General features: G+C 38.2%; 1 protein-coding gene across 1 annotated transcript in view; it reads left to right on the forward strand.

The window, feature by feature from the left end:
- The window catches only part of LOC117402707 (GRB2-associated and regulator of MAPK protein 2-like), a 68,399-nt gene that overhangs the window by 33,121 nt on the left and 12,245 nt on the right, over window positions 1-23,033 (forward strand). The window contains exons 2-4 of the mRNA XM_059023727.1: window positions 27-167; window positions 11,983-12,113; window positions 14,841-16,028. Coding sequence (XP_058879710.1) covers window positions 27-167; window positions 11,983-12,113; window positions 14,841-16,028 — 1,460 coding nt within the window. The remainder of the gene's footprint in view (window positions 1-26; window positions 168-11,982; window positions 12,114-14,840; window positions 16,029-23,033) is intronic.

Here is a 23,033-nt window from a genome sequence, read left to right on the forward strand (position 1 = left end):
AATCCACTGTTTTCTTGTTCTTCTAGGGGATCATGTGGAGGGCTTGACAGAACAGGATGTGATTCTGATTCACTCCTGCAGACAATGGACCACCGTGACTGCACACAGCTTGGAAGAGGGGCATTATGTCATCGGGCCTAAAATTGACATCCCTTTGCAATATCCAGGTAAGGTGGAGACAGCTTTTTTCCCTGCAAATGTAAAGTATGTGGTTTATATTTCATTCTCATTTCAATTGTCCATTATTAAATAAAAGTATGGATGGTCAAGCTGCTGTATATAATACAGAATTATTGGGTACTGTACTAGATTCTTTGTAGTATATGGGTCTATCTTCCTTGAAATAAACCTCTGGAGCTCTACCTTCATATCATTGAACACAAGTGTGATCATTAATTAATGTAGCGAATCTCACTTTCAACTTTTTTTGTAGAAATAGCATTGGTTTATGGCTGCTTTGAGTGGTCCATGCAGTGCACTTTGCACAGGCCTTGTGGGAGAGATTATTAGAAACTTGCTAAGAAAATACTGGTGCTATGCGTATTGGAAACATGGTAGTGGAAGCCGGAAAAGTAATTGTATGATTTAAATTAATTTACATTTTACCGAAGTCTGCCACAGGGAAAGATGCAAGTCATTAGCTACTGTATATGGTGGTTCAAACGCTTCAACTGAGGCTTTCTTACCCAGAACGTTTACAGATTTACCACACTGAGCTCCATATAGTAAGTTCACTGGCTGGTGTGGTAGGATCCCACACTGTTACTGTAAGTGCTCTGGTTCACAAAGCACACTGTTTAAGGTTATGAAAGGTCAGTGTTTGGAGAATGTTGGGATTTGCCATTTCAGTTTGAGCCTTGTTATTGACTAAAGTCATTTGCAACTAATTGACAGTTGATCAGAGTTACAAACGTGACTGCATGCAAAGTAATTGAGATGTATTGCAGTTGCAGCCTCCGTTATTCACAGCCTGATAATAACTCATTAACACACATCAGATGTTAGCAGTATGTTTTTCAGCTTTTTAATATATATCCTACAGACAGCACTGTCAGATATGAATAATGGGGGCTTATGCAATAATCCAGTCATGTTAATAAGAAGATAGATGGACAGAAGAGCACTCAAAATGCAGTTAGTTATTACTTTTTAAAACCCTGCGGAAGTCCCTGCTTGGCTGATTTAGGGGTTCACAGGGGTAATGGCATCAATCCAAAATGAGTCTATGGCCTTAAGTGGTCCTTGAGTGGTTCTCTTGGTAAAGCAACAGCCATGTGGTACGCAGGACAAGTCACAGTATAGTCAGGAGCACAAGTACACTTCCACCAGATAAGATCCTTATTTCCAAAGAAGACGATGGGTTAGAGGGTTAAGCCTTTTATTTGGACTTGGCGTTTCATGTCTAATCCAGCTTAAATATCTTCTAATACTATTATTAATAATTTCAGTTTGGAGAAATATAACAAATCAATAAAAAATGAATCTTGGAAAACCCCTCTGGCAACTGCATCTACAGAAAAGATGAGATAGGAATTGAAATTGGATGGGGCTGGTGGGCTTACTAGGTTTGGTACCTTGGCGCCAGTTTGCCCAGTAGGGGGGTAGGGGGATGGGGTAGAACTAATTATTGACAGATGGTGAAAGGATGATACGACTTTTATTTGGAGGAGTTGAGATCACTTAAGCTGCAATAGCAGGCGGGTTAATGGCCACCCTAAGTGCTGCCCAAGCTGACAGTGATGCGTCCAAATAAATAAATAATGTGAAATGGAGATCCCAGGTACTTAATCACTGGTCTCTAAAAGGAACCCATGGCCAGAAAGGAAGGAGAGAGTGCTGTTGGGGGTGGGGTGGGGCTTGTTAACTACATATTTACTCCATGTATTAGACAGTTTATTCATACATCTGTTTATTAAGAAAAATCCATCAATGGCTCCCTATTCAGATGTGCCTAGCGGATATGATTTAATGAAAGACGTGCTCTGTTGATTATAACAACAAGGATTTTCTGATCCCCTTTTTAACAAGACAGCTCCACTGAGAATATAAAAGCTGATCGGCAGTTTTGCCATTGTTGGTATTTTTTGATTGCAAGTGATAAAGTGCAAAATAAGTGACAAAAACAGGTACTGTCTTCCTCTGTACCTGCTATCATTTTATTATTGTATTATGTTCTCCTAGTATTTTATTTTAGTTCTTGGCTCCTGTTCCTAACAATTAAACATTACAATTTAAAGGTCTAGTATTCCATATGGTTCTACAGGTTCAAGAAGGCCTCTCAGCCATATTTGGGTACTCTAGTGTTTCAGTATAATAAAAACACAACTTGAAATTTTGCACAGTCAGGTAAGGTTAGGAATCACAGTGTTTTGAGCTCCTCTTTAATAGTACAGAGTCCCTGGCCTATTGCCAATTAAAGATGATGAATAAAGAAAACTGGCAAGCAATTACTGCACGTTCCATAACAGAATATGTATAATTGAATGGATTTGCTGCCTTCTGATTCATTAAACAAGAAAGGTACTTTTCAGTTCTGCTGGAAGACGAGTCCAGTGGGTGGATGGCTTTTTGTCATGTCTCATCTTTTTCTGCTTCCTTCCCAGAGATGCTTATAGAAATCAGCACAGGATTTGGAAATAAGGCCTATGAGGTTTGCTGACTTTACAGAAATGTCCTTTCTTGAACCCTAGGTTAGCCCAGGAAAACTCCGAGGCAACATCCAAACGCAACTGACTCCATTTCTTTTGTCTACTTGTAGGAGCTGTTTACAATAAATAGTAACTACGGTATTTGTATTTTGTGGTATCTGTCTTTTTCACTTCTGCTCCAATCAACCCTTTTCTTAACTGCAGCTCTTCAGTGTGGCTCAGTGCTCAACTGTTGATGTGCTTGGCAGAAGCTGGGCACCAACTGGTTACCTCACAGTCCCAAACCAAGCATCTTTCCATTGTACAAAAGCATCAGATCTGTTTGTTTGGGTTGTTATGGAGTTTATATGCCTGTTACAAACTTAGTTTTCTAGTCAGGATAAATAGTCCCAAAGAGGGTATATCAACCATGCCACAAAAGTTTTACTTGGCAGGTACATTTAAGAGCTAGTCTTCCTGTGACCAGGAACAGATTTGTTTCACTGGTCCAGTTTCTTTTAACAACCAATACAAAATCAGTGGTCTGAAAATAAGGATTACCCAGCCACTGTTGGCATTATGGAAAACATCTGAACTGATCAGGATCCCATTAGAGATCAGGCTGTAGTTTTTGTGCCATTTCCATGGCAATTTCCAGCAGGGCTGTCACACTCACACACAATCCAGTGTTTGACCGAGGCTCTTTTTAAAGTAGTTTGAGGCTATTTTCTGTTCTCTGGCTGGAAAAATCAGTAACAAAAATGCCTCAGTTGAACCTCTGGTCACTAATGTAGAGCTGTTGCACTGTGCGTTTTGTGTTGTGATCAGTTCCTGAAGCTGAAACTTTGAAAGTCTATCTCAAGTTAGAAACTTTTAATAAGCCCCTGGGAGAAGTAATTCAACCTCCTTGGCCCAGGTTCCTATAGAATGTTTGTTACAAAGCAATGCTGTTAAATTCTGAAGAAGCAGCACTGGAAGTTAGATGGGAACTATCCATAAAATCAAAGAATTCTGACATTACACTGCTGAATTAAATGTAGTAATTATCACTTCATCATGGAAGTGTTGGGGGGATGGGGTCTGGCCTTGGTTACATAAAAAATGATGTGTATCATCAATTGCAGTTACTGTCTGCCTTTTGTAATTGCGTTTTTTTCCTGTTGTGTAAGACATGTTCAGCCTTATGCCTGAGATGACCAGGGCACACTGGGGTTCACTAAAGCTAAATTACCTCTACCCATGCTCTGTATGTTAGTGTGCAATCAGTTGTACCTGTTTTTACAATAAAAACTTCAAGCCATGTCAATTTGAAGCACTGGAAAGTTTTATCGAGGGAAGAGGCATTGTTGCATTGCAGGCTACTGGAATAGCCTAACTGAAGAGGTTTTCCTTTGTTTGAAAAACATCTTGAAACAGAAGCTTCACTGCAGTTCAGTCATTTCGGGTACACAGTATGTTGGCAGGGTCTTAGGTTGGACTCCACTGCAATAATAAGTGAATCATTTCTAAGGAAACAAATTGGTTACTTAATCTTAATCTTAAAGGGCAGCTTGGTATGGGTGGGAGATGATCATTTTCTTAACTAATGTATTCTTCTTCTCTGGAGCTTACAGAATCAAGTCTAAACTCTGAGTACATCAGATATACCAGTGCTAGCACTAACCTGTCCCCACATTTGCTCCAAGAATCTTGTAACAGTAGATCAAATGTGTTATGTCTTACCTCCACTAGAGGCAGTGTACCTGTTTTACTTAGAGCCTGGACTATATTTTGAGCTGTATTTAAACCACAGGTGTGCTTTTAACTTCTGAGTTTTAAAAGGTCACCAGGATGTGATGAATTAAACAGAATACAAAGTAAATCTAGGGCTCCCGAGTGGGATGCTATGCCACTGCCGACCATAGACGGGAGTTCCTAGGGGGCGGCGCACAATTGGTCAAGTGCTGCCCGGATGGGGTAGGGGTTCCACTTCCACTATCAGTGCACTAGAGCGGCCATTTTGAAAAGCGCTTTGAAACAGACTTTAAAGTTATAAGTGTAAAAAGTTGTCAGGATGTTAATAATGGTATGCTATTTAAACAGTTGTAGCAACATGTGGGGACATGTAACGCCAGATTTTTCGGAACCCCGTTACTTACTCTTTAATGTATTTAGATATTATAATACACAATTCTGTTTGTTATTTAACAATATTAATGTTACTTGTACAATAAAATGATGATACAATAAATTAATGGAACCGGACTGAAACTGAAAGAGGAATAATGATTGATTGATTGAGGAGTGATTTAGGACGTTCAGTAAAGGAGTTGTTAGGGTTATATTTTCAGAGGAAAGGAAGACTTGCTAGAGGCTGCAGTTTAAAGACACAAGGAGCATGCTCATTGAGGTGCTAATAAATAAACTTTAATCTCACATATTCACTGGGGAATGTTTGAAGAGCCGACTATTCCCAAAATATTTGCTCAGTGTAATGTGATAATAGATTTGTGCTCAAAATGGCATCAGCTTCATGTGAGACACTTCCTCTCTGGAGGGTTTACCCGATACACCATGACACCATCGTAGATGATGAGATCACCAGTCTTAACCAATTCACTTATTTTAGTGCAGCGTATCCTTAATATAGCAGATCTGAGGAGCATTTCCTCACTGAGGAGTCACAGTTATCTGAGCCATCCTCATTCATGTAATAACTACAATGCTCCCAGGATGTTCATATTGTATCTTGTATATGAGTTGCTGCAATATGTACGTCACTAAAAATAATTTCTTGTCAACATTACACTGTGTTCTGTAACCCTTTTTAGAATGCAGTCACCTACAAGCACAGTTAATGTCCATCTTTTATAGAGCGTTTAATGTTGATCATATAAGATGTATTTTATTCTTATAGACCTAGAGCTTTCTAATTAAGAGTAATGTTTTCCAAAGTTAGAAGTAGAGGAGAGCTGTGTTTGATAAATCAGCATTATCTCTTCCGATTGGAATGCCATGGTAAAATTGATTCTATTACACCGTGTAACAATTTTTTTTTTTTTTTGTTCCTGGGTAGTAAGTGTTATTTCCTAATTGCTTATGCCTCAAAAGTATAGAAAATGGCTATTATTCCCCACAAACTTTGCTTTTGTGACCAGGACAGTGAAATTTACCTATTTTCCAGAACATTCCAGATAGATTCAGTGCTGAGTAAACTTGGAGTAACTTCTAGAACTTTCTAGAACTTTCCAGTAATATAAATAGTAGTATAAATACAGGGGCCTTAAGCCCACCAGTTCAGTTTAGTTCCAGCTGCCTAAGTGGATACATATCTGCATTTTTCTGAGATGGCATCAAGAGGCTGCAATGGTGGCATTCCTGATGGGTCTCCAAGGCGGTTTTACCAAGTTTCCCTGCTATCTTTGCCTTTGGGACAGCAGGGACACCAAGGCGCACTACCACAGGCGGTACTGGACACAGCGGACCGAGTTCTCTGTGGGGAGGAACAACGTCAAGTGGGAGCCACTGGTGGACCCCCGGAAGGTGCTGATGCCACCACTGCACATCAAATTGGGCCTTATGAAACAATTTGTCAGAGCTCTAGATAAGGAGTTAGAAGTCTTCAAGTACCTTCAAGACTTCTTCCCTAAGCTGTCTGAGGCAAAGGTCAAAGCCGGTGTCTTTGTCGGACCACAGATAAAGAAGATCCTGGAGTGCAATGAATTCCCCAAGAAGCTCACTAGTAAGGAGAAAGCGGCTTGGAACAGCTTTGTCGCAGTGGTTCGGGGCTTCCTGGGCAATCACAAGGCCGAAAACTATGTGGAGCTGGTTGAGACTGGTGAAGAACTACGGCACAATGGGCTGTAGGATGTCCCTCAAAGTCCATATCCTTGATGCTCATCTTGATAAATTCAAGGAGAACATGGGAGCGTACTCGGAGGAGCAAGGCAAGCGCTTCCACCAGGATATACTGGACCTTGAACTCCGCTACCAAGGACAGTATAACGAGAACATGATGGGAGACTACATTTGGGGGCTGATTCGTGAAAGTGATTTACAGTATAATCATAAATCTCGAAAAACTACTCACTTCTAAATCTTTTGTAGTCATTTTTGTATTACTTTAGTATAAATACATGTTAATTTGGATTCATATGTTGTTTTTTTCTGACTTTATGTGAACTAAAAGACACACATTTGCCCGTTTTCTCATTGGAAATAGGTAAATTTCAAAATATCACTGTCCTGGTCACAAAAGCAAAGTTTGTGGGGAATAATAGCCATTTTCTATACTTTTGAGGCATAAGCAATTAGGAAATAACACTTACTACCCAGGAACCAAAATTGTGTTAATGATTTTAAAAAAACAATTCTATGCCCCAGATAAAAACAATACTATGACTTGTAAGCGCTTAACATGCAGTACGTTTGTATGAAAAAAGTATACAAGACTCATTTCAGATATAGTATGTTTCTAGAAGTAAAAATTGGTAGTATTACCTCATGATCCACAACAGAACCATAACAATGTTCTATTGCACCTTTTTTGTAAATCATATTAGTCTGACGCAGATCAACCACAACTACCAAAAACAATGTATTCAGGAATACTGTACATCTGGTAGCCTCTCGTAAGTTTGTTTTTATACAAGGTGTTATCACACTCCCCATCTTATCATTTGCATTAGCAGTGTAAACACGTCCTATTTTACTTGACTTGCGGTTCATGCTCTAATGTAATGTAATGTATTGCAAATCTGCATTACTTTATATTGCGTTCCAAGGTTACTGTGTCAATATTACTGCAGTATATTTTGTAAAAGGAAACCCTAACATCTAAGTACATTCACATGCTGTTTGCTTGTGATAGACACCACTTCCTACTGCACCTGATCATCTTTGGAGATCTCTCATTCAAGTAATAAACAGACTGAAATGTCAACCGTTCTGTAATGTTTAAGTTCTGTTATTGCTTGTCATATCATCCATAACTATTAAACACTCGATAGTGCTGAATTTGAAGACATTGATGACATTGAAAAAGTTTGTCTTTTAGTATTTCTATTGTTTGTCATAGAACTTATTTTGGAAAAGATACGTGTTGAATGTCCACCAATTATGAAGCAGTGTACAGTAGGTATATTAAACCTGGTAACCTGCTCAGTAAATTACTCAGTATGTGACTTACAGGAGCTGGTGACCGCTACACACACATACTTAAAATGTAATTTCAGCTTATGATATACCTGACTTCAGTCATTGGTTGACATTAAATACAGATTTCCATTCACTACACATAACTGACATCAGGTTTTATTTGTTTTTACTGCTGAGTGATATTGGATATTTAACCATAAGTATAGCATGAAAACCATTTCCTGCTGACCTGCCCTCTGCTATCATTTATGACTAGGAACATTTATTAAGAAGAATCTCTTGATAATGATGACGATGCAGCCCAGGTTATTGTCTATTGAAAATGTATGAAAAGATGAACTCAAATAGGTCAAAAAGCAGTTGGGGACATTGAACATTGAACTTGCGTTTGCATCCAGTTGAGAGTAAATATTTAGGGTATTACATATGCAATTTCGTGGCCTTGAAAGTTGACATACAATTTAGTTTTCTCATCTTGTCCATTCAAAGCCTCGATCTCGGTATCCCTGTTACTGATTGAGCAGCGTTAGTCCTAAGAAAAGGAGATGAGGTAAGCGATAAAGTATTTATACCCAGGAAGAAATGATGATAAATGAATCCTTAATTAGTTCAGTGCAAACTCCTGGGGGGATGAGTGTAACCTGAGCCTGATCTCTGATCAGACAGACAGGGTTCCCTCTCACTTCACCACCTGCCTAACCTTAGTGCTGTCCATCTGTCATATCCTGCGGTCCTTCCACTTTTAAAATGTGACATATTCTGTCCATATAGATTAATCCTTATCCACCTGGGACCAGGGCACCACTGGCAGTAGAACAGTCAAGGCTTAGCTTAAAATGGTCTTGTTGGTTTCAGCAATTAGCTGCTATAAAGATCTATGGGGCCCATGATCAAGCTCTGTGTGGCTAAAATAATCAAATGTTTGCCATTGAACCATGAATCTGTATTTCCTGGAGGTTACCATCTGTGACATCTCTAAGTATTTTGGCCAACCAGCAAGGAACCATGCCTTTGTAACATTTTACAACAACGGCCCAATTGTCAACAACAGGCAATACATTAGTTCAATCCATGTCCCACATTTCATTAAAAATAATTGGGAAAGAGGGTTTGAAATCTCAGTGTCTGAGAGTGTCTGAACCATTTCTGAGATTTTGTTGTCTTTTGAAATTTTGCTTAGAGAAAGTAAAGTGCATTGCATTGAAATTACCAGTATTAAAGGTAATTAAGTAAATTATGTAAATGTTGATTAATTGATGCAAAACATCATTATCAATATTTAACAGCACAAAGGCTGCCAATATTAACAGCATTATATGCAATAAAGGTAGCTCATTATTAATACATTTTGCTAAATGTTCATATCTTGCTAAAATATATGCTTATAAAGGAAGAAGAATTTACCAATTTTGTGAATTATTACTTAAATATGGTGGACTAAACTATCCTGAGGAACTGAAAAATGCCAGCAATGTAACTGTTTAATGGTAACTGCTGAAATTAAACATGTGAGTCTGCTATTTTTAGCTGCTCTTTTAGTTTGATTCTTTCCACTAGGTCCGGTCAAGGCCCTAGAGCAATAATAACGCTTTGCTGTCAATTACAGTTAGAGTTTACATTGAACTCATCCTGTGCTAAGATTGGCCCTTTTGGACATTACTTCAGAATCTCAGGAACATTTTATTGTTAGCTCACACCTCTGAACAGAAAAATGATCTAACACGATGAATGAAAACCTTACAACCACATCCTGCAGCTTTCTCACCCATGAGATTTGGAATAATTACCTCGACTGCAGACGGCAGTCATTACACATGTGCCAGTTTGTTGACCCTAGTTGGAATAGAAGCAGCAATGTCATTGGGGTTCACACTTGGGGTGCCTCCAGCCTTAGAAATGGTTTTACTGGGCATGCTACAGGGGTGAGGTTGGGGCACGTAGTTAGTTGAGAGGTAAACAGCTTCAGAGTTGGCCACTGTATTTTTTTTTTTTTTTTACAGAAGTACAGTATGGAAAAACAAATATGTTTAAACCTGCATTAAACAGCTGAAAAAAATACTTTGCTTAGATCAAGTTGCTTAGCTATGCAGCGTCATTCTCTTGTTGGATTTGAATTAATGCAAGATAGATTCCAAAAGCAGCAAACTCCACCAGCCAACTCTTTGTTTAGTGTGGGCCTGTATATGCTCCTTTCAGTCCTGGGCCTTGTTTCCGTGGGGATACGATATCAAAGCTGCAGGAGCAAACACTGGAAGAGCACAATAGATTGTGTAAGATAGAGAATCAAGTACAGCACATAGATGCATAGGCAGTTAGATAATGGATCCACAGATTTGCCTTTTACAGTTGTTTAGCATGATAGTTTTATGGTAACTGATTTTGATCAAATATATGAACATTTATTCCACTCAAATGCCTTAGACAAAGTTTTTTTTTTTTTGCATTATGCGGTCTGTGGTATCAAGCTTATTTTTTTTCTCAGAAAATCTGACCAGATCAGAATCCAAGAGTCATTTTGCCTTCTGATTTATCTCGTAACCGGGCTTAAATCATTCCCTCTTGGTTGTGTTGTGTGCACCTCTAAATGCAAAGACAATTTGTTGTCTTGTGGCTTGTAAAACATGCTTCAGATTGATAAAGTATCTAACTAGTTTTAAAATGTGTCCACGCCTTCTCATTTGAACCCAGTGATTTGCTGGTTCGCTTATGGTAACTGTCAAATCAAAGCTTGATGCCAGGGTGAATTTCTACTGAATGACATGAATGGTACTTTCATATTAATTACAGAGTACCAATATAAAGGAATCATTTGGCATTGGTACATTGGAAACAAACAACATTCATAATTTATTTAGTCCTAATGGATTTCCACTGCAGGTTAATGAAGTTATAAAAACAACAACAACAACAACAAGAAAAAAAAAAGAAACTACAGTTACATAAACAAAAAACATTCTGGACCAATTATCAGTTCTAGAAACATTCTGGAAATTTTACAAGGGAACATACAGCGCTTTTCAAAATGTTACACAAGCAAGGGGTATGATAGCATACTGTATGTTGGCAAGCAAATATGGTTTCCTAGCAGTCTTTTATTAAACTTTTTGCTGAGTTTTTTTATTGAAATGATGACTGCTGATTAGAGAGTGCACCTTGGAAGGAAACCTGTTGCTAGGCAACGGAAACTCGAGGATCTTCAGAGTTGTGTGAACTGTACTTTCAGCTGATAAATATCATAAAGATTGTCAAGTAATGTGCAAGAAAATTCATTAAAGAAGTGAACTCTGGGGTTGCAGAGTTTGGCACACATACACATACAGTACCTGTCTTGAATTAACCAGGGAACTTGCATGGAAATCTGTTCACCACAAAAATTCCACTGTTGCTTAATTTGCTTATGTTATGACATATATATATAAGAAACCATTCTGTTAATCTGAATGTAGGTCTGCATTTAAGGGGCATTACACTCGTATATCACATTCTAAAATAATAGTATGTACTGTATGTCACACTTCACACATTTTTCCATATATCTGGAGAACCACTTATCCAATTGTCATGAAACTGCAAAATCTGTTGATACAGAGGGCTGTCTGTTTGTCCAAACATCAGTCTTTCAGTGTGTCACACTTACATTTTTGCATATGTGGAAAGAACCGCTTATCCAATTGTCATGAGCGGTGATGTTAACATTATTTAGCTTATAAGTTATTGACGGTACGATATTCTGGAGATATATTATGGTGTCTGCATGCTTGTTCATCCTTCTTTATGTCACAAACATTTTTGCTGGAGAATCGCTTATGAAATTTTAAATTAGGGTTAAACCTGATTTCAAGTGAAAATGTATAAATTATTGTTTAGCCATTTTTAAACAAGGATATTTTTCTAGCGAATGGTCAAGATCTTTTTTTGTTGTTGTAAAAAAGAAATAAAACAAAGGTACAGTAAATAGAAGTATGCATGTAAAATGTAAAGCTTCTGATATTTAAGAGTATGATAAAATAGAATCCAGATTCTCTACTGTATTTCTCTTTACTAATGTACATTGATAAAACTGGATTAAAACCTTTTTTAAATACTGCAATGACTATTTTATTAGGAACACCTTTTACTTAAAAAGTAACCCAGGATGGATAATGAAAACAAGGTTACATGTTTTACATCTGAACCCATGTGTTTATTAATAGACTTTTTTTATCTCTCTCTTTTGCAGGGAAGTTTAAACTGTTGGACCAAGACCGGGATGTGAGAGAGCCTGTCCAGTACTTCAGTAGCGTGGAGGAAATAGCCAGTGTATTTCCAGAGAGAGTCTTCGTGATGGAGGCCATTACTTTTAGTGTAAAGGTCAGTGGTGGTAAGAGTAGAGCATTGCAGATATAAGTTGATATGGCTGCATTCCTTTGACCGAAGTCTATCATTGATTATCCAGTTATATTAACATTTTGGACAACATCAATTGCTTGATTTGTGATATATATTCACACATACTCTACTGTGGCTAGCCAATGTAGAGTGCTGCATTTGGGTACTGGCACAGCAAAGCCACAGAAAACAATGGTGCAGTAAAGATTATTGCATAATATTCTGACATTATGTTGAACACTGTAGGATAAGTGGCTTTCAAACAAGCGTGTTTTGGTTTCCAATTCTCAGATTTATATTAGGTCTTAGTTCCCCCAAAATTCCAAGTTCCATTTTGTCAGCTAGTGAAAACAAGTAAAATACTATTTACAAGCTCATAAAATGTACCCCATAATGTTTTAATATCTCACTTGCTTAACTGAAGCAGTCAACTTTGCATTCTTTTGGTTATTTAGTGGACATCTTATTAGCTATCTGGCTGTCTAGTACAGAAATGGAGCACATGGCAATCCAAGAGACTTATCTGCCAAGTCTGAGAGGTGTAGAATCTTAGACATAGTCATAGTTTTTTTTTTGTTAGATACTTAGACATGTGTTTCCAATTTTCTCAAAAGAAAAAGACTTCAATTTCAGAATAACTGTATAAACTGCAATGTGTAAACATGTTTGTGACATTTTGGCACTACACAATCATATAATACAATTTCCACAGAAGACAAAAAAACACTGCAGTGCGATTATATAATATATTTATTTTGAAAGAAAAAACAGCTGTCTATCAAACTTTTAAATTTGAAAACAAGTTATTTATAAGGGAGTTCAACTTTAATTAACAACACAAAAATAAATAAACTCTTCCCTGTGCTCCATTTAAGGAGATTCAACTATCTGAAACAAAGTCAGGTAGATTTATAAGAGTTCCTCTTAGGGGGTGTTGCTGAGAGCTTGCAGAACTATGCTAACTTTGAGACGTCTGTATATTTGTCAAGAAGCACTTCAGCTAACTACTGTTGTTTGTTTTACAAATATTTGCCCTGCTTCAGCAGCAGCTGTGAGGTATTTGTGCTGGACAGCTCCTGCTTCTCTTTCACAGTAAATGTGTGATACAATATATCTAAAATGCTGACAGGTAACTCTCCTACCCTGTATTGTATGATTTATGTTTTTTTAATGGTTTTATTTTAGGTTACCTTTTGTCTAGTTGTTGAAGTTATGCAGGATAGTGTGATTTTTTTCCCCCTTAATTTATTTTACTGAACTGAACTTGCTCTTTAAGGTGTAAAGCCAGTAGTTAAATACCGTACTACTTCGAATTAACGCTGCCCTCGAATTAACGCCTCACTCAGATATCAGCTTTTTAATAGACGCCGCCCTCGAATAAATGACGCTCTCAATAAAGAAATGGAAAGGTATTTTTTTTCTACCACTGCTCAAAAAATAAAGAAAGAAACACGGAACTCTGCCTATGTACATGACACCCCCGAAGAGACTGCAACCTCAATCCAGCATGTAATACAAACTAATGTACACACACCTTAGTAAGCAAATGTTATTTTATAGTACAGTCCCGACAGACAACCCAAGATGAACTACTTACAGCACAGCAGTCCTTCACGTCCCTTTTTTTCCAGCAGAGTTCAGTGCCAACACAGCAGGGGATAAAACAAGAGCTGGCTCTTTACCTCATCGTCAGATTGGATGGGGAAAAAAACTCAGAGGAACTTAGAGCTTTGCCGGTCACTTTAAGCGCTATCCGAAAGCTGGCTGAAGATATCTTCTTGTAGGGGGTTTAGTTGTTTTGTTTTTTATTCAATTGGAATTTTACTCAGTCCTGTACAATTATATATATATATATATATATATATATATATATATATATATATATATATATATATATATATATATATATATAACTTGCTTACTATCTATGAGAAGATTTTGTTTCGGTTTCTCTTACAGAGAAATTACAAACAAGCAGGTAAATTACAGTGAGAAAAAAACCCAAAAAAACGAGTAGGATATATTTTAGTTTTAACAGAAATCAAACCAATATTCAGAGTTAATGTTTTTCCTTAAGAAAAACAACTGCATCACACTCAAATACTGTTCTCTCTCCTCTTCTTGTCCCGCCCCATAGCAACCAATACACTCTCCTGATTCGCTGGTAGAGTACTCCCCTGACCTCCCAACTCCCACCTAATAGGCTGTCGTTAACTGTCAGTAAATGTACTGTATTCAAGCCCCAAAAACACACAAGAGTATAGTGCTGCAGATCGGAGCCTCTCATGGGGCTGTTTCTAAAATGCCTTAAATCATTTAATAAAATATTGCAGCATTTGTAAAGCAAGATCATTTATTGGAACAGTGCTTTTGGAAAAGTTGTTGATAAATGTGCTTGCTCTGGAATTCTATGGGAATGTGAAACATTACTCTTATCCTTGGTTCCGCCTTCCAGCAATATTGTCCTATCTCCTTGTTAGCTATGCATATGATGTGCCAGAAATTTAAGTAAACCACTGTAAACAAATCAGTACATTTTAAATAAAAAATATTGTAGATTAAAAATATCTGTTCAAATCTCTCTATCTCTCTCTCTCTCTCTCTCTCTCTCTCTCTCTCTCTCTCTCCTTCTCTCAGTTTATAGTGTGCGGTGTGGTGAACTATTTAGGAAAGACCTTAGTTATAGTCTTGCATTTTGTGTGTTGGCAGGTGATCTCTGGGGAGTTCAGCGAGGACAGTGAGGCGTACAACTTCACCCTCCACGCTGGTGACGAGTTGACATTGATGGGCCAGGCTGAGATCCTGTGCGCCAAGACGGTGAAGGAGAAATCACGATTTAACACCATTCTGCGCAAGCTGGGCAAGACCAACACACTGAGCAAGCAGGTGAAGGGCAAGATGCCCTGTCTGATCTGCATGAACCACCGGACCAACGAGAGCCTCAGCCTGCCCTTCCAGTGCAAAGGCAAGTTCAGCACCCGCAGCCCCTTGGAGATCCAGATGCAGGAGGGAGAGCACACTATCCGCAGCATTATCGAGAAGGTCCGTCTGCCAGTAAACGTGATGGTACCTACTCGGCCGCCCAGGAACCTCTACGACCTTCACGTCATACGGGAAGGTCACCGCTACAAGCTTGTCAGCATTATCTCCAAGACTGTCGTCCTGTGCTGTATCCTTCGCAAAGAGGTGGCCCCGTTTCACTTTCTGCTGCTTACGGACATGCCCCGTTTCCTGCTGCCCGAGGGTCTCCTCCGTGGGGACCCCATTTTCGAGACGGTGGCCCACGAGATCTCCCTGTACTGCCAGGAGCGATTCAACCCCGATGAGTACTCCAAGGCAGTGAGGGAGGTGAAAACGGACTTCACAGAGGAGTGCACCAGCCCCAGGCGGATCCAGGTGTACCTGCAGGGCTTTACTTCTAACTCCATGAACTATACCCATGAGGAGCTCACCCAGTCCTTTCAAAGGCTCTCGTTGTGCGTTTACAGTGGCACGCTGATGCATGCCAATGGTGACCTCCAATCTCAAAGCTGTAGGGACTCACTGGGGGAGCACCAGATCATGCCACATGAGCTCTTGACACCCTCCGAGGTCAGTGAGGCCGAAAGGGAGTACGTGACTCCTGAATGGGCAGAAAATGAGTTTCGAACTGTGGAGCACCCTGAAATCCCCTATGAGGAATTATGGACCAATCAAAACTCTGAGAATTATATAAAAGCCAGTGGGAACCCAAAGGAGCAGGAATGTGGGGACAAAGGAGACCAGAATCTTATTTCTTTCCATTCTTCAACTTTATCTTTAGAAGGACCCACGGGATCATCTCACATTGCTGTATTGCAAATAGAGGAGAACAACAGAGTGCCAACTCCGCCCCCAGTACCCCCCAAATCAGAAGCTGTGAGTACAGGTTTTATTTTAAAGGCCTTTGTAATCACCCATCTGTTAAAAGTGTACAGTACTTTGTCCTCAGTTCTGTAGTCTTGGTTTTAGCCATTCTAATTATAATTATATTAAATTAATTTAACATCACTATTGATCCAACTATCCCGGCTCCCTAGGTAATGTATATTATGAGAGTGAGAGGAAGATGATAAAACAGGTTACCTTTTATTATTACTTAAGTCGCTGCTTAAGTAAGTCTTGCCCCATCAAGCATATCAGAGCTAAACACAGACAGGACTGAATAATTAATAATTGACTGTCTTTTTAATTCATGCCATTGACCACATCTTCCTGGAACTCCTTACTCAGGGAGGATGTCTTGGAGTTTTTATGCACCTTTCTGTCTGACAGAAGCGTCTGAGCTCGGGTCAGATACAGCTCTGTTAACACAGAGTTCATCAGTTCTCTAGCTCCAGCCGAATTGATTCAACATGAATAGTAATTGTTTCTAACATTAGGTCAGTTGGTTTCCCATTACCAAAAGCTATGTGATTCTTTTTTGGCCAATAGCTACCATTAAAAGGCCAAGTCATGGCATTTGGGGTAGATATACTAAGATGGGCCAGTCACAGTGCAGCTTGAATTTTCATTACGACAATTCGCAAAGTGCACATTTTGTCACATGTACTAAGAAAAAATATGTTAATGAAGAGAACCGCAATATACTAATTTAAATATTTGTTGCGTCTTCTTAGCAAAATCTCTAGCATTATACATTGCGAGAGTCCTGCGACATTGCTTATATCAATAGCGGGAGTTGAGTAGTATATAACGTCTAAACATGCAAGGGTGCAAGAATCAAAATAACATTGTTTTTGTTAAATGTAAACGTCATCTGTACAATGCATTCTGTTCCGTCTTCAGTTTACCTATTTTAATACTGTTATATATATATATATATATATATATATATATATATATATATATATATATATATATATATACACACACATGAAAGGCAGTTTAATCCTATCAGATTCTATAGTGGGGCCCTAATCTTCACCCACAAAAAGCTTTTCATAACCATACAGCAATGGCGTGGCATCAGGACCTTCAAGGTATTCTCTGCTGACCAGACAGTGCCAAGTAAACCGTCAGTCAAATGACATTACGTTACCTCACTCACTTGCGTACAGTGTGCTTGCTTCTATGAAACATACTACTCTAATTATTATTTGTTCATTTGTCTGATGCCTTTATCCAAGATGACTTACAGGGTTTACTAGAGGTTTTTTAAGAGTCTAGGGGTTTCCTGAAGGGGATGTGATCAGCCAATAAGAGATCTGCATTTCCCCCGCATAAGTCTAAAACAACAACCAGACGCTAGAAAAAGTCTAAAACAACGACCGGACTCTGCTACCCCAGTCCATTTTGTTACGGCACGCCACTGTCATACAGTAGCCCCTCACTAAACCGGATGTGTTTGTCCGGCATAAGGAGGTGTCGGGGTTTAAAAACAATACAATAAAATTGCACACATATATTTATAGTGCTCATTGTATTTTAAAAGTATATGATTGCGCTGATATAACACTAATGTGTTTGGGTAGGCTACACATTACATTATGTAAAAATATAAATCTGTACAGTAGGCACTTTCTTTTTACTTTAGCCTACCGGTAATACAAAATAAATACAACATTTTTTATTATTATTATTTTTAACTTGGTCTACTTTGTAGCCTAGACAATTAACACAAAGTAGATCATGGTCCTATACAGATGCTCAGAATGAGCTGGAGGGGTTAGTGGCACATGTGTTCCCAACACGCTGGGGAAGCCTGACATGTCATAGAAATGTGTTTTCAAGGCTTGTAAGTACACCCTGACTTTAGTGAAAATTAGATACTTGGGTGTTCGCCTCAAAAATACATTGAGCACAACTGGCAACACATGAGAAAAAGCAGACTGGGAAATGCCAGCAACAATTGCGACTGTTTAAAACGTGCTTTCAAAAGTTCTTAACAAATTGATGCAATTGTAAGTCTTGCAATTGTCAGCAGCTTTAGTACATCTCATTATAATATTTGAGAACCCTCATTTGCACTATCTCCACCCCATTTTTGAGATTCTTTACAGGAACACCCAGAATTAAATATTCACCAAGTGATTATCCGCAAAGACAAATTATCTCTACAAAACATTACTTAAAACCTCGCAAATATCATTGCGCTTGTTTAGTACATGTCACCTGACACTTCCAGCTCGTTTGCGACTCTTAAAACAGGTGCAATCCTTTAGTACATCTAGCCCTTTATTTGAAATGGTTGAGGACAGACAAATAGATGACTTGACCCAAAATTGAAAAATAAATAAATAACTTTCCATTAAAATTACAATAACTGAAGTGAATGTGTATGTTTGGTGGATGTTGTAACCACTGAACATAAAGTGAGTGTTTATAGGTGTGGAAGTTTAACAGAACAAAGCATCTCTCCTCAGAAAATGTTAAAAAAATAAATCCCCATAAAGCATGGCTGTGCAATGTTTCTTACTCGGACAAAATATCTTGCTAACCGCAAGCAGAGCCACAACATGTGCAAATTGACCCCTTAGTGATCAGGTGGGCATGCACAAAACTCAGGTACCATAGAGATTATCGACACACAGATGAGAATGTTAAACAAAATTGTTAAAAGGTTTTTATTAAATTGCATGACTCATGTACTTTATCTGTTGCTTTTCATTCTTCAAATAATAATTGCAAGTCCATATTCTTGGCATAAATTGTAATGGTTGGCTGTGTGCCAGCTAGCATGATGACTGGGGTGATGGCATCAAAACGCATATCAGAAGCCATTTTACCAGAGTTCAGTTGCTCAGAAAAAAACTTTACACGATCCATTAAAAAAACATGAAGTTACAAGGCCTTATTAATAAAATCACATATCATTTTAGGTGTGTTTGTATCTGAACTGTAAGAATGGAAAAATAAAACCCAAACCAAACAGTTGAGAAATATTTCTTGGACAGCAAACCACGTTCAATCCATCAAAAACAGCTTTTATCAAATGCCAAGAGTTACATTTCATGAACAGTTCATGCTTTGCTTAGATCAGATGAGCAAATATGTTGAAGCACTTCTGGTGTCATTTGTGATTCATTAAGATACCAGTAGTTAAAACACAAGTTCTCTGTTGCACATGAAACATGTCTGACCAGCTGAATGATAAATCTGCCATTCCATTAAAATGAAGCACAACTGAATGTGTCGGAGCCACAGAGTTGGATGTTTTCCTGTCCCTTTAACACCCAGCAGCTCAAGGATGAAAGGTGTATCACCCCCCTCCTCATTTTTGTGGCACATTTAATCTGTGCCTGCAGATAAAGGGAGCTCATTGTTCCAGATCTCGTTCCTGCCAAAGTTAGCTTAGCTACTCTCACAATGAGCAAACTCAAGGCCACATTGTAGCCACAGGCAGACACACAAAGCTAGAGTTTTTTATTCAATCAAACTGCTTGTCACGTCTAGGGGTGGAGCCAGCAAGCTAGAGGAATATAAGCATGTCTCAAGAAATGTGAAAAGCAATGCAAACTCCACAGGCAAAGACAAAGCAGATCGAAGCACTCTGGATCCTCTGTGAAACTCTCTTCTCCTATCCTTGTTCCGCTGAATCAAATGCAAATAGGAGGGAAAGTTAGATCTCATTGCAGGTCACACACTGTGGGCTGGGATAGGAATATTGTGTGGATCTTTATTTATTAAGTGGGGGATGTGTTGTGGTGATGGGACCACCCACTTACAGTATTTCTGTTGATTTAACTGAAACATATACTGGTGTTCCTTTGCCCTGTGTCCATTAGGATTATTAATGAGTATTTACCATATATGCCAGTGTGTTACATCAGTATCTGGAGCTCTGTTAAAATTGGCAAGAGGTTCATAGTTTCTCGAAGAACTAAAGGCAGCATCCATTTTGCCTACTGGGTCTTTCTCTTTTGTGTGTGAGAGAGAGAAGAGATAGAGGAATGCTGCTGAAGATTTGGATACAAAGAAGGGACTCAACTGTTTTCATAGTTTTGACTTGCTTTGAAGGAGAGTGAGTTATAAGTGGTGAGGGATTGAGTTACTGGAGGTTTAAGGGCTGTTGTTATCTAAGACGATGTACTGTATCATGCCAGTATTTTAAAATACAATAAAGCTGCATGGAGAGTATCTAACTGTATGGACTTGTTGTCAGTAGTGGTATTTATGCAGTGGGTGCCGGTGCCAGATGAAGGACATGACATCCACCAGGAAACCGGGAGGAAATTATTCTTTTAAAAAAGAAAACAGAAAACAGTTTCAATTCATTCTGTTAGGCAGGAAAGAAAAGGAGCATGCCAAATCAGTATCAAATCTCTACACAATATCGGTAAAATAGAGATTTGCAGTGTTCTTCAGCTCAGGGTAGAGTTTCTATACAGTATGTTTGGCCTTAAATTATATATTTAAAAAAAAAACAGTTAACAATTAGTTTTTGTTGATTTTGCCAGTTAAACATGTCAACAGTTTAACCCGATCATATCATATGGGTTACATTTCCCAAACTAGGTTGGCAAAGACAAGTTTATAAATATATAAACACTAATGATAACATACCACAGACTTTACCCTTCAGTGCTGAAACATACAGAGGAGTTGGCTGTCAATATTGGGCAGTTTTTGATAGCTCGTAGTTGGAATTATACCCTTCACTGACTTCCATACAAAGACTCTCATGCTCCTCTATAATTTATCAGTGTTACAATTTGGAAAGCTTCCAGCATAAAGCTGCTCAGCTCGCACCCACGGATGATGTTTTTAAACTATGTTTCACAGACTCAGAATCACTTTTAAAGAGTCTTAGTCCTGCTCATAGTGATGCCAGTGCTTACATATAGGGGTTTAAGTTTGGTTCCTATATTAAAGATATTTGCCATTTACAAGTTGACATCAGTGATAGAGATGACTGTTTTGAAATATTTCTTCAAATGTGATAGACATCTGTATACACCTTTGAATAATAGTATGGTCTATATACTTCTTCCAGTATTCCACCTATCAACTGCTATTCCACCAAATAATTTTACTTCACGATTACAAATCATTATGCCATAAAAAATGCCAAAGTCTACTTTGTGTTGAGTAAAATTGCCTATCAATGCAGATATTGTCTTTGCTACTTATATCATAACTCCAAAACATTGAACGTGAAAACGCTTTATAGGAAATCCATAGTTAGGAGTTTAACTTTCCTTTCTTACTGTGGGTTACCTAATGAATGCCAATGACGGTTGTGTCAGTTATGTGAACATGATGTTTATTGTATATTTTGGTGGTGAACTGGTTCTGGTTTCACCACTAGCCTAAGTGTTGGAGTTTTAATCAGATGAGTTGTAACACAATCATGAAAAAGTGGCTTTGAGTTCCCTCCGTTTAAGTGGTCATTTTTCTATTATTTTTAAAGTTTCATGAGAGAGTAGGAAGTGCTTACTGTACAGCTGTCTCTTAGAGTAAAGCCAGAGAGCTCCAGTTGCTGACAAATTGCCCGATGCTCTGAGCCACACTAAATAATTTATGCCACTTTAAATGCTTTTTTTAATGCAGCTTGAAAAGAGCGGACATTTTATTTCAGCATCTCTTTGAGTGAACTGCAGCTCTTAATCTGCTGCTAAGCATTTTTTTTACTCCCTTTCATTCAGCATCTAGAGGAAAGACCTGTTCATTTAGCTGTATAAATATTTTAATAATCAGAAATATCCTTCAGACTAAGTAAGTCCTTAAGAGCATTTAGAGCCAAGTTAGCTATTGGGTGGATCAATTTGTGTCAGCCAATAGACCCGCAGCCTTCTCATTTCCAGCCGGCGGCCGGCTAAATTTGCCAGATGAGCCGCCTAAAATAGTTATTTCAAAAAGAAAAAAAAAATGTTTTTACAGTGCTCGTATGTTCCAGTAAATAGTATTGAAAATGTTAATTTTGTTCCAGTAAAGTAGCGGCAATTTCCACAATTCATTATGTATGTAAGTCAAGTAAAACATTGTTTCCGGGCTTATGTTTCCATGGACACCGTGAATGGACCAATCAGTTTCGAGCTTACAAGCAATGAAGGCCGAACTGTACAACCATATACCTAAGTCAGTAACGGTACAGCAGTGTTATTACGTTGTGTAACATTTTTTTAAAGCAAACAACCTACGTGTCTTTTTTACTCGAAGTGTACGAAATACAGTGAGTGTTATAGCATTGTAAAATGTCTTATGCATTGACTTAGAAGATCGATCTGAAACCTAGCATATACAATTAATTCAGGAAACAATATTCGCATTGCGCAATTAATGAATATGGCTGATTTATTTTATTTTTATGTGCTTTTAGAAGGTATGGTGCAAACACAGATACACAGATACACAGTGTAAAAATGTAGGCATTAATGAATGGGTTAACTCTGCGTTTGCTTTCATTTTTAAATGTTTTACTTCTACGCACTCACCAGCTGTATAGTTGACTCATCGATATGAGTGCCTCGTAGCGACATGTTCTGGCAGAATTAAGCTACAACAGTATTACAGTGGCTATATTTCCATTAGGATATCGAAGCGAATAACATCTTATGCACATTTGAATGTCGGCAAAAGTTATGCGCACAATCGACATTAAAGCCTACTGAATGTAGCCGGGTCAAAAGTAAAACAGTTGTTTAAATGGTATTTTATTTATAGCAGTAATCTTGGAATTCCTAAGCAATTGTGTTTCAGAGTTGCTTAGTCCAAGCCGGGGGAAGCCGAATACTGTACATGGAAAATGTGTAGACCTACTAAATTTTATTTATAAGGCTCATCTTCATTAAAGAAAATGTTTAATTTCATCACAGATATTTTTATACTAATAAAATTAATGTTATAATAACAAGGAACTTATTTGCAAAACCAAGATCTCATTTGTGTTCACGGCTTGTGACGTAAAAACGTTATTTCCTTTATTAATGTGCAAACTTGAGG

Source organism: Acipenser ruthenus, chromosome 5 (assembly GCF_902713425.1).
Source record: "Acipenser ruthenus chromosome 5, fAciRut3.2 maternal haplotype, whole genome shotgun sequence".
NCBI classification, from domain to species: Eukaryota; Metazoa; Chordata; class Actinopteri; order Acipenseriformes; family Acipenseridae; genus Acipenser; species Acipenser ruthenus.